Source organism: Misgurnus anguillicaudatus, chromosome 17 (assembly GCF_027580225.2).
Source record: "Misgurnus anguillicaudatus chromosome 17, ASM2758022v2, whole genome shotgun sequence".
NCBI lineage: Eukaryota > Metazoa > Chordata > Actinopteri > Cypriniformes > Cobitidae > Misgurnus > Misgurnus anguillicaudatus.
In genome coordinates, this window is record NC_073353.2 from 41,632,344 (window position 1) to 41,651,507 (window position 19,164).

A 19,164-nucleotide genomic window follows, 5' to 3' on the forward strand; every position below is an offset into this window, starting at 1 on the left:
AGAGGAGAGAATAAAAGGAGAGACTGAGAGGAGAAAATGATAGACGAGTATGAGAGGAGAGAATAAAAGGAGAGACTGAAAGGAGAAAATGATAGACGAGTATGAGAGGAGTGAATAAAAGGAGAGACTGAGAGGAGAAAATTATAGATGAGTATGAGAGGAGTGAATAAAAGGAGAGACTGAGAGGAGAAAATGATAGACGAGTATGAGAGGAGCGAATGAGAGGAGAGAATAAAAGGAGAGACTGAGAGGAGAAAATGATAGACGAGTATGAGAGGAGTGAATAAAAGGAGAGACTGAGAGGAGAAAAAGATAGACGAGTATGAGAGGAGTGAATGAGAGGAGAGACTGAGAGGAGAAAATGAAACACCAGTATGAGAGGATTGACTCAGATGACAGAATAAAAGCAGAGAATGAGAGGAGACAATGATAGACGAGTATGAGAGGAGCGAATGAGAGGAGAGAATAAAAGGAGAGACTGAGAGGAGAAAATGATAGACGAGTATGAGAGGAGTGAAAAAAAGGAGAGACTGAGAGGAGAAAAAGATAGACGAGTATGAGAGGAGTGAATGAGAGGAGAGAATAAAAGGAGAGACTGAGAGGAAAAAATTATAGATGAGTATGAGAGGAGTGAATAAAAGGAGAGACTGAGAGGAGAAAATGATAGACGAGTATGAGAGGAGCGAATGAGAGGAGAGAATAAAAGGAGAGACTGAGAGGAGAAAATGATAGACGAGTATGAGAGGAGTGAATAAAAGGAGAGACTGAGAGGAGAAAATGATAGACGAGTATGAGAGGAGCGAATGAGAGGAGAGAATAAAAGGAGAGACTGAGAGGAGAAAATGATAGACGAGTATGAGAGGAGTGAATAAAAGGAGAGACTGAGAGGAGAAAAAGATAGACGAGTATGAGAGGAGTGAAAAAAAGGAGAGACTGAGAGGAGAAAAAGATAGACGAGTATGAGAGGAGTGAATGAGAGGAGAGAATAAAAGGAGAGACTGAGAGGAGAAAATGATAGACGAGTATGAGAGGAGTGAATAAGAGGAGGGACTGAGAGGAGAAAATGATAGACGATTATGAGAGGAGTGAATAAAAGGAGAGACTGAGAGGAGAAAATGATAGACGAGTATGAGAGAAGTGAATAAGAGGAGAGAATGAGAGGAGAGACTGAGAGGAGAAAATGATAGACGATTATGAGAGGAGTGAATAAAAGGAGAGACTGAGAGGAGAAAATGATAGATGAGTATGAGAAGAGAGACTGAGAGGAGAAAATGATAGACGAGTATGAGAGAAGTGAATAAGAGGAGAGACTGAGAGGAGAAAATGATAGACGAGTATGAAAGCAGTGAATAAAAGTACAGACTGAGAAGAGAAAATGATAGACGAGTATGATAGGAGTGAATGAGAGGAGAGAATGAGAGGAGAGACTGAGAGGAGAAAATGATAGATGAGTATGAGAGGAGAGAATGAGAGGAGAGACTGAGAGGAGAAAATGATAGACGAGTATGAGAGAAGTGAATAAGAGGAGAGAATGAGAGGAGAGACTGAGAGGAGAAAATGATAGATGAGTATGAGAGGAGAGAATGAGAGGAGAGACTGAGAGGAGAAAATGATAGACGAGTATGAAAGCAGTGAATAAAAGTACAGACTGAGAAGAGAAAATGATAGACGAGTATGATAGGAGTGAATGAGAGGAGAGACTGAGAGGAGAAAAAGATAGATGAGTATGAGAGGAGAGAATAAGAGGAGAGACTGAGAGGAGAAAATGATAGACGAGTATGAGAGGAGAGACTGAGAGGAGAAAATGATAGACGAGTATGAGAGAAGTGAATAAGAGGAGAGAATGAGAGGAGAGACTGAGAGGAGAAAATGATAGATGAGTATGAGAGGAGAGAATAAGAGGAGAGTCTGAGAGGAGAAAATGATAGACGAGTATGAGAGGAGAGAATAAGAGGAGAGACTGAGAGGAGAAAATGATAGACGAGTATGAGAGGAGAGACTGAGAGGAGAAAATGATAGACGAGTATGAGAGAAGTGAATAAGAGGAGAGAATGAGAGGAGAGACTGAGAGGAGAAAATGATAGATGAGTATGAGAGGAGAGAATGAGAGGAGAGACTGAGAGGAGAAAATGATAGACGAGTATGAAAGCAGTGAATAAAAGTACAGACTGAGAAGAGAAAATGATAGACGAGTATGAGAGGAGAGACTGAGAGGAGAAAATGATAGACGAGTATGAGAGAAGTGAATAAGAGGAGAGAATGAGAGGAGAGACTGAGAGGAGAAAATGATAGACGAGTATGAGAGGAGAGACTGAGAGGAGAAAATGATAGACGAGTATGAGAGAAGTGAATAAGAGGAGAGAATGAGAGGAGAGACTGAGAGGAGAAAATGATAGATGAGTATGAGAGGAGAGAATAAGAGGAGAGTCTGAGAGGAGAAAATTATAGATGAGTATGAGAGGAGAGAATGAGAGGAGAGACTGAGAGGAGAAAATGATAGATGAGTATGAGAGGAGAGAATAAGAGGAGAGTCTGAGAGGAGAAAATGATAGACGAGTATGAGAGGAGAGAATAAGAGGAGAGACTGAGAGGAGAAAATGATAGACGAGTATGAGAGGAGAGACTGAGAGGAGAAAATGATAGACGAGTATGAGAGAAGTGAATAAGAGGAGAGAATGAGAGGAGAGACTGAGAGGAGAAAATGATAGATGAGTATGAGAGGAGAGAATGAGAGGAGAGACTGAGAGGAGAAAATGATAGACGAGTATGAAAGCAGTGAATAAAAGTACAGACTGAGAAGAGAAAATGATAGACGAGTATGATAGGAGTGAATGAGAGGAGAGACTGAGAGGAGAAAATGATAGACGAGTATGAGAGGAGTGAATAAGAGGAGAGACTGAGAGGAGAAAATGATAGACGAGTATGAGAGGAGTGAATAAGAGGAGAGACTGAGAAGAGAAAATGATAGACGAGTATGAGAGGAGAGACTGAGAGGAGAAAATGATAGACGAGTATGAGAGAAGTGAATAAGAGGAGAGAATGAGAGGAGAGACTGAGAGGAGAAAATGATAGACGAGTATGAGAGGAGAGAATAAGAGGAGAGACTGAGAGGAGAAAATGATAGACGAGTATGAGAGGAGAGACTGAGAGGAGAAAATGATAGACGAGTATGAGAGAAGTGAATAAGAGGAGAGAATGAGAGGAGAGACTGAGAGGAGAAAATGATAGATGAGTATGAGAGGAGAGAATAAGAGGAGAGTCTGAGAGGAGAAAATTATAGATGAGTATGAGAGGAGAGAATGAGAGGAGAGACTGAGAGGAGAAAATGATAGATGAGTATGAGAGGAGAGAATAAGAGGAGAGTCTGAGAGGAGAAAATTATAGATGAGTATGAGAGGAGTGAATAAAAGGAGAGACTGAGAGGAGAAAATGATAGATGAGTATGAGAGGAGAGACTGAGAGGAGAAAATGATAGACGAGTATGAGAGAAGTGAATAAGAGGAGAGAATGAGAGGAGAGACTGAGAGGAGAAAATGATAGATGAGTATGAGAGGAGAGAATAAGAGGAGAGTCTGAGAGGAGAAAATTATAGATGAGTATGAGAGGAGAGAATGAGAGGAGAGACTGAGAGGAGAAAATGATAGACGAGTATGAAAGCAGTGAATAAAAGTACAGACTGAGAAGAGAAAATGATAGACGAGTATGATAGGAGTGAATGAGAGGAGAGACTGAGAGGAGAAAATGATAGACGAGTATGAGAGGAGTGAATAAGAGGAGAGACTGAGAGGAGAAAATGATAGACGAGTATGAGAGGAGTGAATAAGAGGAGAGACTGAGAGGAGAAAATGATAGACGAGTATGAGAAGAGTGAATAAGAGGAGAGACTGAGAGGAGAAAATAATAGACGAGTATGAGAGGAGTGAATAAGAGGAGAGACTGAGAGGAGAAAATTATAGATGAGTATGAGAGGAGAGAATGAGAGGAGAGACTGAGAGGAGAAAATGATAGACGAGTATGAAAGCAGTGAATAAAAGTACAGACTGAGAGGAGAAAATTATAGATGAGTATGAGAGGAGAGTATGAGAGGAGAGACTGAGAGGAGAAAATGATAGACGAGTATGAGAGAAGTGAAGAAGAGGAGAGAATGAGAGGAGAGACTGAGAGGAGAAAATGATAGACGAGTATGAGAGGAGAGAATAAGAGGAGAGACTGAGAGGAGAAAATGATAGACGAGTATGAGAGGAGAGACTGAGAGGAGAAAATGATAGACGAGTATGAGAGAAGTGAATAAGAGGAGAGAATGAGAGGAGAGACTGAGAGGAGAAAATGATAGATGAGTATGAGAGGAGAGAATAAGAGGAGAGTCTGAGAGGAGAAAATTATAGATGAGTATGAGAGGAGAGAATGAGAGGAGAGACTGAGAGGAGAAAATGATAGATGAGTATGAGAGGAGAGAATAAGAGGAGAGTCTGAGAGGAGAAAATTATAGATGAGTATGAGAGGAGTGAATAAAAGGAGAGACTGAGAGGAGAAAATGATAGATGAGTATGAGAGGAGAGACTGAGAGGAGAAAATGATAGACGAGTATGAGAGAAGTGAATAAGAGGAGAGAATGAGAGGAGAGACTGAGAGGAGAAAATGATAGATGAGTATGAGAGGAGAGAATAAGAGGAGAGTCTGAGAGGAGAAAATTATAGATGAGTATGAGAGGAGAGAATGAGAGGAGAGACTGAGAGGAGAAAATGATAGACGAGTATGAAAGCAGTGAATAAAAGTACAGACTGAGAAGAGAAAATGATAGACGAGTATGATAGGAGTGAATGAGAGGAGAGACTGAGAGGAGAAAATGATAGACGAGTATGAGAGGAGTGAATAAGAGGAGAGACTGAGAGGAGAAAATGATAGACGAGTATGAGAGGAGTGAATAAGAGGAGAGACTGAGAGGAGAAAATGATAGACGAGTATGAGAAGAGTGAATAAGAGGAGAGACTGAGAGGAGAAAATAATAGACGAGTATGAGAGGAGTGAATAAGAGGAGAGACTGAGAGGAGAAAATTATAGATGAGTATGAGAGGAGAGAATGAGAGGAGAGACTGAGAGGAGAAAATGATAGACGAGTATGAAAGCAGTGAATAAAAGTACAGACTGAGAAGAGAAAATGATAGACGAGTATGAGAGGAGAGAATGAGAGGAGAGACTGAGAGGAGAAAATGATAGACGAGTATGAGAGGAGTGAATAATAGTAGTGACTGAGACGAGAAAATGATAGACGAGTATGAGAGGAGTGAATAAAAGGAGAGACTGAGAGGAGAAAATGATAGACGAGTATGAGAAGAGTGAATAAGAGGAGAGACTGAGAGGAGAAAATAATAGACGAGTATGAGAGGAGTGAATAAGAGGAGAGTCTGAGAGGAGAAAATTATAGATGAGTATGAGAGGAGAGAATGAGAGGAGAGACTGAGAGGAGAAAATGATAGACGAGTATGAAAGCAGTGAATAAAAGTACAGACTGAGAAGAGAAAATGATAGACGAGTATGATAGGAGTGAATGAGAGGAGAGACTGAGAGGAGAAAATGATAGACGAGTATGAGAAGAGTGAATAAGAGGAGAGACTGAGAGGAGAAAATGATAGACGAGTATGAGAGGAGTGAATAAGAGGAGAGACTGAGAGGAGAAAATAATAGACGAGTATGAGAGGAGTGAATAAGAGGAGAGACTGAGAGGAGAAAATAATAGACGATTATGAGAGGAGTGAATACGAGGAGAGAATGGTCCTCTTCACACATACAGTCTTTAATAGTAATTTACTGGTAAAAATACGGAACATCACTGCATGTGTGAACTTCATGGTAATTTACCGAAATAACTGTGTGAAAGAGGCTAATGAGAGGAGAGAAAGATAGACGAGAATGAGAGGAGAGCAGAGGAAGAGAAGAATCAAGAACCCCACACATCTGCACACGTTAATGGTGCACCTGACCCTGGGCGGTACATTCTTATACTCAGATTAGGGCGATCTCTCCTCTTTGTGCAGGATGGCACTAATGGAGTAAGGGTAAGCTGATAACACTGTGTGTGTGTGTGTGTGTGTTGGTCAGATCACAGAACACACACTGGTGCCTGACACAGACACACACACAGTTTGGTGCCTGATACAGCCATACCTAAGAAACTCTCTCTCTCTTACACACACACACACACACAGTTCATAAATCTGTGTTGTGGCCCCAAACTTAACACGGGTGTAAAGTATGAGGTCACAGAGGTCACGGCCCGTCCATCAGCCCGTCTGAGATTAACTCACTAATGTACTGCTGAAGTGTGAGAGGAAGAATAACTCCTCATTCTTCCAATCAGTCATGAAAGAACGTTCCTGTAGCTCAATTAATAAAGCATTGTGATAGCAGCACAAATGTCAGGGATTCAATCCAATTCAGATTTCTATAATAAGCAGATTTTTGATAGTTATCCGCTTATTCTGTGCATGTAAACGATTTGATCGACACTTTTGTATATTAATCTAATAAAGTGTTGTTCTGTGTTACATCCAATAAACTCACCACAGTTTTGTTCATCACTGTTGTCTCTGCAGTCATTTTGTCCGTTGCAGACGGCCCACAGAGGTACACAGCGGTAGTTTGTCCTGCAGTCAAACTCTGTGTGATTGTCACATCTGTATAACGGACCCACTACAAACAACAACACACACAATAATAAACAACAATATAACAAAATACTGAGAGAAATGTGCTATTGCATAATTATAATGCACAGCAGCTACTGCAAATGAAATTTACGAATTTATTAAAACAATAAAATAATGAGTTTTCATTCAATAAACAAAATAAAACTCATAAAATGTCGTTCCATGTGTATAAATAAACTTACTGCATTCGTCGATGGGCTCATCCGAGTGGTCGCCACAGTCGTCGTCCACGTCGCATTTCCAGCTCTGCGGGATGCAGCGGCCGTTCCTGCACTTAAACTGTCCGGGTCGGCATGTTCTGGTGGAACAGTGGGCGGGATCTTCGTCTGAGCCATCCCCGCAGTCGTTGTCGCCGTCACACTGCCACGCCTCTGGGATGCAGCGCTTGTTTGCACACTGCCACTGATGTGACTCGCACTGATGCGTGGCTGGAAAACAAAGACGCATTTATTGCATTTAATGCAAGATGGCTTTGGTCCTATCAAAAACGCTAAATTTCACTAAAGTAAGTTGAAGCATTGCGGTAACAGCGTAAACCCAGGTTGTGGGTTCGATTCCAAGAGAACACACATACTGTATAGCTCGAATGCTCTGGATAAAGCATCGGCCAAATGCATAATGCAGACACTGCTATGATAGAAATGTGGTCCATACCACAGAGCACATTGTCCTCATCTGAGCCATCGGGACAGTCCTGGTTGGAGTTGCATAGGAAGTGTGGGCTGGTGCAGTTTCCATCATTACACTGATACTGGCCCAGTCTGCAGTGCCGCACCGGACATGTGGAGGGCTCATCGGATCCGTCTCTGCAGTCTCGCTGACCATCACATTTCCACCAAATAGGAATACAACTGTGGTGTGAAGCAAAAACAGAGGTATTGTCAACTTTTACATTACATTCATTATCCAGAATATTGCAGCACCTAATTTCCAAATTGTGTTAGGTCACTGCCTATGCAGGCAGGCTATGTTACAGAGCTTTGATGTATAAACCAGTGGTTCTCAAACTTTTTCCGCATGCGGCCCCCCTTGTGTACGGTGCATTCCTTCGCGGCCCCCCCAAAGAGAATTTATGACAAAAACTGTTCTAAAATTTAACATTTTAATTAAACAAAACATATTAAGTTATACAAAGTAGTGCTGTTGGTTAGTAGCCTTATTTTTTTTAGGTTTAATTACACAGAATTGTATAAAATGTCATAAAACTGGGGCCCCTCTGGCACCATCTCGCGGCCCCCCTAGGGGCCCCGGACTCCAGTTTGAGAACCACTGGTATAAACTATCCAAACTTAAAAAAACAAACCGTTCGTTGTCTGCACATCTGTACTGTGTGCTGGAACACATGGGCAGACAGCGAGCGACACCCCCTATCTGCACGGTCAAGAAGTGATCGGGACACTCGCATGTAAACCCTTGACCTCCGGCTCGCAGAAGACACAGATGAGAACAGCCTCCATTATTCACGGCGCAGGGATTCATCACTACAGGACAAACAATGAGAGTCAGAGAGGAATATATTCCTGTAGCTTAACATAGTGTTCCCAGTACAAAAGGTTTAGGGTTTGATTCCCAGTAAGTCGCTTTGGATAAAAGCATCTGGCAAATACACAAATGTCAATATAAGCAGCTCCCAGACAGCAGAGATAAAACAATGTTAAATTGACATAACATACAACATAATAAAGGACGCATTATATAATTATGCATAGTAGATAGGTAGAAGAAGCAGGTGCCAAAACATACAGGTTGAGACACTAGCGGACCACATACACCATAGGGCTGCACAATTAAGCGAAAAACGTATCAGGATTTCAATGATGAGCTTAAACAATTATATAATTGCCAAAATACTCATTACAACTCTCCATTTGTGCTCATTTCTGTGTTTGGGCACCAAATACAGTGGTGAATCAGAGATTATAAAATTGATATGTCCTTTAGCCATTTTGGATATTTTACTAACAACATAACTTGATTTTATTATTTAGCTTTGGATGTTTAGAATTTACCATGCAGCTGCTTCACAGAAAGTTATAAAACATTTTAAAACTTCAATGTAAAATCTATTAATTAAAAATAACAATTGCAATTACAATATCAAAGCGAATAATTGGGCAGTCCTATATTACCTAGAATTACTTGAAATCAAGGGGCAACCTTCTGGTCTCCCGCGGTGAATTTAACAAGGAAGTGACTTAAAGGAATAGTCTACCCCTTTGCCATACCAAACCATGTTATCACCCCAACCCAGACGAACCAACACATATCCATCCTCCATCAATGCGTGCACTGCACAGCGCGTCGCGAATGCGCCAGCACTCAGCCCAGCCCCATTCATTCCTATGGTACCAAACAGGGAAGCCACTAAACACTTCCGTGTTTTCCCTATTTAAAGACTGTTACATGAGGAGTTATACCAGTAAGTATGGTGCCACAAAATAAAACTTTTTTTTGGTACCATAGAAATGAATGGGGCTAGGCTAAATGCTAACACATTCATAACACGCTGTACAGTGCATGCATTGAAAAAAGACAGGTATGTATTAATTCGTCTAGGTTGAGGTAATAACATAGTTTAATATGGCAAAAGAGTAGACTATTCCTTTAAACTGGAATTCATTGACTGGCCACTAGAGGCAGGCTCCAAACGGTGAGTCAATCAACCCCCCATGTTAAAATGTCCAACTTTAGAGCAGGAAAATATGTTAAAGGTGCTCTAAGCGAATTCATGCGTTTTAGACAATAAAACATTTTTTGTTACATACAGCAAACATCTCCTCACTATCTGCTTGCTGCCTGTCCGCTGATCAAACTTTAAAAAACGCGATCTCTGTAGACAGCTTAGGCTCCACAAACTGCAATAAAAACAAAGTGGCCAAAAACCTACCACCAAAAACGATAACAAAGTGTTTTAGCCGATAAACGACAAGAAGGATTTGGGGGTGGGGCGCGTTCATGAAAGCACGGAAAAGAGGGGGAGGAGTTAGCTACGCTCTGTTTGTTTGAAAACAGTTCAAACATCAACAAAAAGTAACGTCACACAGATTTGCTTAGAGCGCCTTTAACAGTCTGGAACAAGAAGTGTTTTTGGTCTATATTGTTTATATATAGACTTGACAACTGGGGGAGTGATTTTTTTTTAACTCATCTGTTAAAATTATATTAAGTTTTAAAGTTCGGTATAATTTAGGGGCGTGGCCACTTAAGTGACAGGTGTATTGCTGTTGCTGTCACTATCGTCAAGCCCGCATAGTTTCAGGCACCTCAGCTCCACCCACGTGCTGCCTCTTTGCCCATTTTTTTTTATCTGGAAGTAACGTGCTGCGAAGATGGATACGGACAGCTCAGCCTATATTAGGTTTCAAAAATGGTCTTCAGAAACCTACAGGTGACATCTACGTCCATATACAGTCTATACTTTAAACATGATTTGTGCCGAACAAAATGTGATTACGTGCAGCGTAAGATTTTTTTCAAGAGCACCTATTTCATTGCTAAAAAAATTATTTTGTGTATTTGGTATAATACAATGTGTTTGTGTGGTTTATGGGTAAAAACATTTTTTTTTCACAAACCATACATTTATGTAGCTCCAGATTTCACTCTCTTTATGAAACGCATGGATTTGTAAAGCTCCGTGTCCCTGATTGGCCAGCTAATCTGTACGTTGTCATTGGCCTGAATACCTCTGACGTCAGCCGGAAATATGACGCTTCTTACCATGTTTGAAAGATTCGGTCACAATGCAATGCTAACACGAGTTAACTTACAGGCTGTGATTCAGAAGTGGGAGGAATTATGATAATGTCGATCTTGTTTACATCACCAATCCCAGGAAGTAAACGGTTGCCTACATCCGTGTGTTTATTGTAGTCCAAGAAAAGAGATTTATGTTGGAGATGATAACTTGCGTTATTCATTTACTTTGGGGTTTGTACCTTTTGCATATCGTTAACATTACTAATACACACTTACACACCAAAGGAAAAATCGTAAATCGGACAATAGTTGCTCTTTAAATGTTTTAGACTTTGTTAATTTTTGCACCACACATAATTCTGTCTAAAGTTAAAACTGAGATCCATTTAAGACCCATTGACTGTTTGACTATATCGTCTTACAAAGAAACCAGGATGTGGCCACTTCTCGTAGGTCTAGCGACTCTTTCTAAAGAAGACCGTAGATAAGAGTTTAAACTACCTGTCCTGCCAATTACAGCAATGATAACAAGTTTCGTCTTTCCTGTCTCCGAGAAAGCAAAGACTGATGGCATTGTGTCTGACTGTGTAAATATTGGCAGAGGGCCTCTGTGGATATTTTAAGGAAGCTGATGTGAGATAAAGGGCGAAATGGAAGAGGGACGCCAGCGTTCGGGTTACCCTGTCCTGGGCTCACCTATGGGCTGACGGTAGGGGTGGCACACGTGGATGTCGAAGGGTCGGTGAGTGGTGTTGACGAGCATCTGCCTTCCCGAGCCGTCGTATTTGTTTCCCTTTTCCACGGTGTGAGTGTTCCAATCCGTCCAGTACACAAAGTCCTCGAACACGGTGATGGCGAAAGGATGAGGCAGAACGCCATCGTACACGGTGTGCCTGTGGCGTCCATCTAAGTCAGAGAATCTGGGAAGATAGAAGAATTTAATATCTGCAAATGCATATATTGAACCACAAAACCAGTCATAAGCCACAAGGGTATATTTATAGCAATAGCCAACCATACATTGAATGGGTAAAAAATATTGATCTTTTTATAATAATAATGTAAAGTTTTTCATAAGATCCCTGGGGCAATGTGTAAGCATGACAGAAGCTTCATGCTGTCATGTCAGCACAAGCAAGAGCCAGCATTTTTCCATCTCCCGAGTGCGTCTCACATAAATATTAAAATTTTGATGACTTACAAGTTTATCAATGCCATCAAAAGTATTATTTTGTTTTGTTTGTTTGTTGATCATGAAGTACAAAGTAGATGAGGAAAACTAGGATTTTGTGTGTATTCAATGCGCCGCCATTGTTGTTTACAATGCGCGGAATGGTGCGCTGTGATTGGTTAAGCAGATTTATTGCATTCTGCAGAGAAGGAGGACTGGCATTTATTCGTGTTTTGAGAAAAAGAGAGAAAAGATGACAGAATAACACTGCAGATATTGCATTTTGCGTAAAATTAAGAATTTACTTTTTAATACTGATCTGATACCATACTGATTTTGGCTGTAACAATTGTTAAATATGGTGTTTATCGCATTTTGGAACCAAACTCTTCATATATACAACTGCAGAAAAAATTAAGAGATAATTTGAATGGTCCCTTTTAGTTTTTGTAGATTTACTATTTATAGGTATGCGTTTAAGTAAAATGATCATTTTTGCTTCATTCTGCCAACTACCGAAAACATTTCTGCAAGATTGCTAATAAAAATTATGTTTTTATTTGCATTTATTTAACAAAAATAACAAAAATATGGTGTTTTCCGATGTTCAATAGTGCATCGAAAACAACTTTAAATTAATTTATTAAAAAAAAAAACTAATCTTTTTACATTTGTTTTAGGAAAAAATTCTAAATTAAATTTTATTGAAAAACCCAGATTTTTAGTCACATTTTAAAGGGGTCATATCGTGAAAATGTTAGCATTGCCACTTTGTAGGTTTGAGCAAAAATGTGTCGTTTTGGGTGTGTCTTTTAAAATGCAAATGAGCTGATGAAGTGCAAACACTGATCACAATGATGGTGGTTTGATGCAATTCAAACTCAATTGTGCCGTCAATTATTTTTTCTCTCTTTCTTTCTCTCTGCACAAATGGCAGTGCTGTGGTTGGATAGTGCACATTAAGTGGGTGGTATTATTCTAATAAGATATCCTTATGACATCATAAGGAAAGCCAAATTTCAATGACCTATTTTTGCTCACACCTACAAAGTGGCAATGCTAACATTTTCACGATATGACCCCTTTAAGGGGTTTTGTCATGCTCTGAGTCTTTTACATTTGCTGTTGGGTGACTTTATGTCACTCCCGACGTGTGCTTTGGTTAAACATCAACAGACACTGTACTGAAAAGGTCATAATACATCTAGAAATTATGATTAAAGTAATATGTAGTAAGAAGGTCTTACTCAATGTAGTTGAGATGAGCATCAGACCAGTAAAGTTTGTCATTGGTGTAGTCAATAGTGAGACCATTAGGCCACTCGATCTTTGTCGTGATGATGGCTGACTTGTTATTTCCGTCCATTCCAACGCGTCCAATGAAGGCTTTATCTCCCCAATCGCTCCAGTACACATACCTGTAAGAAGATCACATTTCAGTCCAAAAAGCCAAGTTACTTACCTTCCCAAGTTAGACAACCTTAAAAATGTACTCCCAAAAGGAATGTGACGAAATATTTGTGTTTACAGATCCTCCCATTTAAATGCATAATAAAAAGTTAGCTGCACTTTATAATTTGCAATTAGCACCATTTTTTGGTGATGAACAACCAGTTAAATGGACATTCCACTTTTTTTAAAAAATATGGTCATTTTCCAGCTCCCCTAGAGTTAAACATTTAATTCTTACAGTTTTGGAATCCATTCAGCTGATCTCCAGGTCTGGCGCTAGCACTTTAAGCATAATCCATTGAGTCTGATTAGACAATTAGCATCACGCAAAAAAATAATCAAAGTGTTTCGATATTTTCCTATTTAAAACTTAATTCTTCTGTAGTTACATCGTGTACTAAGACAGAAAATTAAAAGACATTACGCAGTGCCCGGAAATAGTCAGTTGAAAGTAACCAAAGGGACTATTTTCGGGCAGTAAGTAATATTACTACGCCTGCTGCAGCCATGTTACATCAGTAAAGTCCTTGATTATTACGGCATAATGAGAGTATATTTCTAGCCATATCTGCCTAGAAAATCGCAACTTTTAATTTCCTGGCAGTCTTAGTACACAATGTAACTACAGAAGAGTCAAGTTTTCAATTTGAAAAATATTGAAACTCTTTGGTTATTTTTTAAAGCGCGATGCTAATGGTCTAATCAGATTCAATGGATTGTGCTAAGCTATGCTAAAAGTGCTAGCGCCAGATCCGGAGATCAGCTGAATGGATTCCAAAGCGGTAAGAATCAAATGTTTAACATTAGGGGAGCTGGAAAATGAACATATTTTCAAAAAAAGTGGAATGTGCCTTTAAAACACAATTTTAGGTGATTCACTACTATATTTAAATGTGATTGTCATTTCCAAAACTTTGCAGTGAATATAAAGACATTGAATTGTTTCACTTGCTGGTACTCACCCAGTCTTTGGATGTACCACAATCCCTCTTGGGTTCTCAAAGCAGTATGTGTTATTAACATCCACACAGTGTTCTGCAAGCTTCCTCACAAACCGCCCGTCCAATTCTGACACTATCATGCAATCCAGAAAGCTGTCGACCCAATACAGCTTCCTTCCGACCCAGTCGACCGCAAGCCCTTCCCCGTGCAAAACTCCATTCACCACGACCTCTCGGGCCGTGCCGTTGAAGAACATCCGTTCCACCACCCTGCGGCTCACGTCGATCCAGTATAACCGTTTCTCCACCCGATCGAAGTCCAGAGCGACCACGCTGCTTAGGCCCTGTAGAATAAGGGAATATGCCTCGCCATCCGTAGACAGATTCCGCAGATAGTAGCGATTGCTAAAGATCAAGTATGGGTGGATATTGCTGTTTTGTCTACAGCTGTGGCCATCAGGTTCTCGGAGAAAACCGGGAGCGCACTTGCAAACGTACGACCCCAAGATGTTCTCACAAACTTGGCTACACACGCTCGGTGTGACAGAGCACTCGTCGATGTCGTCGCAAGTTTTGTTATCGGACATGAGGCGGTACCCGGGTCGACAGGTGCAGATGAAGCTGGTGAGTGTGTCAGTGCAGTTGTGGTCACAGTGGTGCATAGATGGGTCTGTACATTCATTGATACCTGGGAATATACAACAATAAGCAAACATTAGGACTATCTTGAAGATGTAATTGCAGAGCAGTGGTTTGATAGCATCACCTTATCACAGTATTATCATTTTGGGGGAAAAATTGCGCCCTTATTTGTAAGCCACTTTGGACAAAAGCGCCTGTTAATCAATAATTGTGGATTTTATGCACTTACCACAGCCTTTCTCATCACTGTTGTCATTGCAGTCGTCGCTCCTGTCACACACCTTGCTAAGCGGCACACAGTTCCCGTTGTCGCACCTAAAGTTTCCGGGTGGGCAGGTCGGGGCTGGAGTCCTGCACAGGTGATCCAGCTCATCGGATTCGTCGCCGCAGTCATTGTCACCATCACAAACGAAATCCCGTGAGATACAGCGGCCGTTCTGACAGGTGAACTGGTGCTGTTGACACGGCTGATAGGTGCAGCCTTGCTCATCGCTACTGTCGCCACAATCATTACGACGGTCACACCTAAAAGAGACGATACGAACAGCGGAAAATTGCAAAAGAAGCTTTTCTTGGCCAAAAACATAATCTTAATTTCTTATACGCACATTTTAACAGCACATTTATTGAATAAGGATTTCCAAAAATTATTTTACTGAGATTGCACTACAAATTGGAATTCGTATTTCTGAGTAAAATGAAATATCACATGAGGAAAATAGCGGATAAATTGTTTATAATGAACACTACAATATTCCATTAAAAAATAGGAACTGTCAGTTTTGATTTCATGTGGACTTTAAGGATTTCATTAACTCTTTCACCGCCATTGACGAGTTATCTCGTCAATTAAGAGAAACCTTTTTCCTGCCAATGACGCTTCCCTAACGAGTTTTTACGAAAATTTATAATTCTGCTATTATCCACTAGGTGGCGCCCTTACCAAATGTATAAAAAACTGAAGCATCAAATAATTCAGCAACATTGTAAACTCAGTGTATGTGTTGATCATCGTTCTAAATCTGATCTCTAACAAAAGTCCTTTACAAAAAAGCAATTATTTTAGCTTTTTGCTCAAAATTCAGTATTTTTAAAGAAACCAAATTTGAGAGGTTATAAAAAGAGAACAAATGAAGATAGGATGAAACTTTTTTCCGTTTTGTTTGTTTGAAAGCAGAGCATCTATTATTTCTTTTTAAAAAAAAATTATATTTATATATTTATAGAAGAAAATTTTCCTGCACTGCAAAAAATTACTTAGTATTTTTGTCTTGTTTTCAGTAAAAAATATCTAAAAATCCTTAAATTAAGATGTATTTTCTTGTTGAGCAAAATGACCAAGGAAAATAAGTCCAGTTTTTAGAAAAAAAAACTTTAAGTAAATTAGTGCTTAAAACAAGCAAAAAAATCTACCAATGGAATAAGAAAAATGTAACTTTTTTCATAAACACTTAATTCAAGAATTTTTTTCTTACTCCATTGGCAGATTTTTTGCTTGTTTTAAGCACTAATTTAATTATTCGCTTAAATTTGATATTTTTTGTTTAAAAACTAGACTTATTTTTTTTATTAAATTTAAGTGATTTTTGCATAAAACAGGCAAAAAAATCTGCCAATGGGGTAAGCAAAAAAATCTTGAACATTTTTCTTAAACACTAAATTCAAAAAAAAAATTACTTACTCCATTGGCAGATTTTTTTGCTTGTTTTTAATGCACAAAATCACTTACATTTGATATTTTGGTCTAAAAACTAGACTTATTTTCTTGGGTCGTTTTGCTCATCAAGAAAAAGCATCTTAATTTAATATTATATTTAATTTAATATTTTTACTGAAAACACAACAAAAATACTAAGATTTTTTTCCCTTGAAAATCATTTTTTGCAGTGTAAGGTCTTAGGTGACATCTATTCAACTTTTAACATAAATTCAAAGTTTTCCAAAGTGTGCCCAAACTTTTACTAGTGTAGTAAGCAACAATGCTTTACAACATTGATGTAAAAATGTAGCTTAAATGTGTGAAATTAATCAACAATGCCAATAAACAGCTGTTTCAATAGTAGTCAGTGGAGGCTTGGACCCAGAAGTGGTATTCTTTATGTCACAAGTTAACAAGCGGATTGCATTTTGATAAATAGAAACTAAAATTTAAAGCAACAACAAAAAAAATAACTGAAATTCCCTGACTTTCAATGTCTGGAAAAGACCTTTTAAAATTCCATTATATTCCAGAAATTCCATGACTCGTGGTAACCCTGTGTATAGCTCTGGGATGGCATCTTCAGGAAAAAGTTGCATGATGGTTTTACAGACCACTTATCAAGCAACCAGACCATTTTATTAAAATCTTCTTTGGAACAGAATTAATTAATAAAATGAATCATGTCTTTCACAATATGAAATGTTATTAAATCTGTGATTTCTCTCTGCGTTTGAAACTCTTCTCATATAGTGTAATACCGGCAAAGGCATCCAAAATAGTTTACATGCTTTGCAAGTTCTTCAATGTGACTATTACAGATGTGCACATTACAATGTTGAGGCTGAAATGATATATTGTGCATCCCTATTGAACTTATTAAACATTTTAAAGAAGAGGATTAAACTGTTGATATTTAATTGCTCTCTACACCATAAACTGTAAAGGTGTAAAACCTTTTTCTCACCTGTAAGAGTTGCGGATGCAAAGGCCGTTGCTGCACGTGAACTCGCTGGTAGAGCAGGACCTACGAGTGCAGTTCTGATGTTCATCATATGCATCCGAACAGTCGGCATCTCCGTCACACACCCAATCCCGTGGGATGCACTTCCTCTGAGGAGGCCTGTTATTTATACAGGTGAACTCCTGAGCTGTGCAGGAACGATTAGCTGCAAGTTTAGGACCAAATGGGAGAAAACCCGAAATTAAAAGAGTGCACATACGACTTCTATGTTTGAATCAATTAAATGGTGGCAGTGAGTTAAAGAAAAGGTGGAGGGACAGACAGTCTTACAAGATTACTGACCACAGTTATGTCGCTCGTCTTCGTCGCTCATGTCCCCGCAATCGTTGTCTCCGTCGCAGATCCACGATGAAGCGATGCACCGTCCGTCATCACAGCGAAACTGATCAGAGTTGCAAGTTCTCACCATGGTGGCTGTAAGGTTCAAACACACAACAGTGAGGCACGTTTGGACAACCAGGAGACGAGAGACCTGTTCAAAAGCCATGCCTAAGAAGGGACTAAGAAACGTATGGCCAATGTAATCCATTAAATTGCAGCAGTGCCGCTGCTTGGAATTCACAATCACACTGTGGAATTCTGGGAAAGAATGAACATTCCCATCTCTAGTGATCTGCTTGAACAAAAGACACGAGGGACGCTGTGATTAACGGGGACAAAAGGGTGAGGATGGGGCAGTGAGCTTAAGAGGAGGGGGTAGATTGTGTCAAAAGAAGGGGCAGTGTGTGAGTGACGGCTTTTTTGGTGGACGTCACATTGGAGGAATGTGACACACAACGGGGGCTGGGATGACCAATGACATCATAGACATACAGCCAGCCTTATATATGCTAAACCAAACATCTTTCTTGTGCTATCTGATATTGTAGAGTTAAAATGTATAGCTCAAATGTAAGTCACATTCATGTAAGCAAGCATCTGCCAAATGCATAAATGTAAGATTGACACAATGTGAAGTTGTTGTAAGAAGAGTTGGTTATAATTTTGGACTGTGGGTACAGATTTGTGTTTTGTTTTGGTAAGTTGTGTATTTGTGTGTTATACTTACTGCAGGTAGATGGCTCATCTGAACCGTCACTACAGTCTGTCCCACCATCACAGAACCAGTGTCCAGGAATACAACGTCCGCTCAAACAGCGAAACTCGCTCTGAGAACACGTAGATGTGGCTAAAAAATGAAGATATTTAAAGATAAGATTATTACAGTTCTTTCTGGTTCATGCGATAGAGGCATGCGATATTCTACTGATAACGGCACAGTAACCGCTTCACCCTTTTGTATCATTCCGCCACCTGCTGGTCATTTTAGTATGTGAATGGAGGTCTCTGACTGGAAAAACTGCACGCACACACACAGACGCGCTGTATTTAAAAATTCTCCGGGTGTCTCATTAGTTCACTAGCTCGTGAATCAGTGTGTGAATCCCAATCAGAACTGATTATGCTGTCAAAGATCAGCGCTCTTGGATGTTACGTTAAACTTAATGGGAGTAATGTCTTGTCACATACAGTAGCGTGGACGATTAACACTTGGAATGTATACCAGTGATTCTCACGAAACCATTGAAACACCACGGCACTAATGATTTTAGCTTTAAAATGTGTAATATAGTAACATTAAAAAGCATCAGAATTAACACAATACTGTGTTCTACCTTGCACAATGTGTGATTTCAACATAAGAATTTATAATTGTAAATTTTATCTCATTTTCTGCTGAAATTCTCATTATCGCAATGTGTCCGGCTGTGTTTGAACATGCGTTATGTTGTAATTTAATCAAATTAACACAAAAATATTAAGAAAAAAAAATAAATGGATGTTTTGCT

The 19,164-nt window shown here is 39.5% G+C and overlaps 1 protein-coding gene across 3 annotated transcripts in view; it reads right to left on the reverse strand.

The window, feature by feature from the left end:
* The window catches only part of lrp2a (low density lipoprotein receptor-related protein 2a), a 121,605-nt gene that overhangs the window by 27,831 nt on the left and 74,610 nt on the right, over positions 1–19,164 (reverse strand). For all 3 annotated transcript variants that reach the window (XM_073854777.1, XM_073854779.1, XM_055214577.2), the window contains 11 exons: positions 18,384–18,503; positions 17,618–17,749; positions 17,279–17,480; positions 14,842–15,137; positions 13,992–14,658; positions 12,825–12,995; positions 11,103–11,326; positions 8,011–8,188; positions 7,362–7,558; positions 6,890–7,135; positions 6,562–6,690 (listed from right to left, as the gene is read on the reverse strand). In XM_073854777.1, coding sequence (XP_073710878.1) covers positions 6,562–6,690; positions 6,890–7,135; positions 7,362–7,558; positions 8,011–8,188; positions 11,103–11,326; positions 12,825–12,995; positions 13,992–14,658; positions 14,842–15,137; positions 17,279–17,480; positions 17,618–17,749; positions 18,384–18,503 — 2,562 coding nt within the window. The remainder of the gene's footprint in view (positions 1–6,561; positions 6,691–6,889; positions 7,136–7,361; positions 7,559–8,010; positions 8,189–11,102; positions 11,327–12,824; positions 12,996–13,991; positions 14,659–14,841; positions 15,138–17,278; positions 17,481–17,617; positions 17,750–18,383; positions 18,504–19,164) is intronic.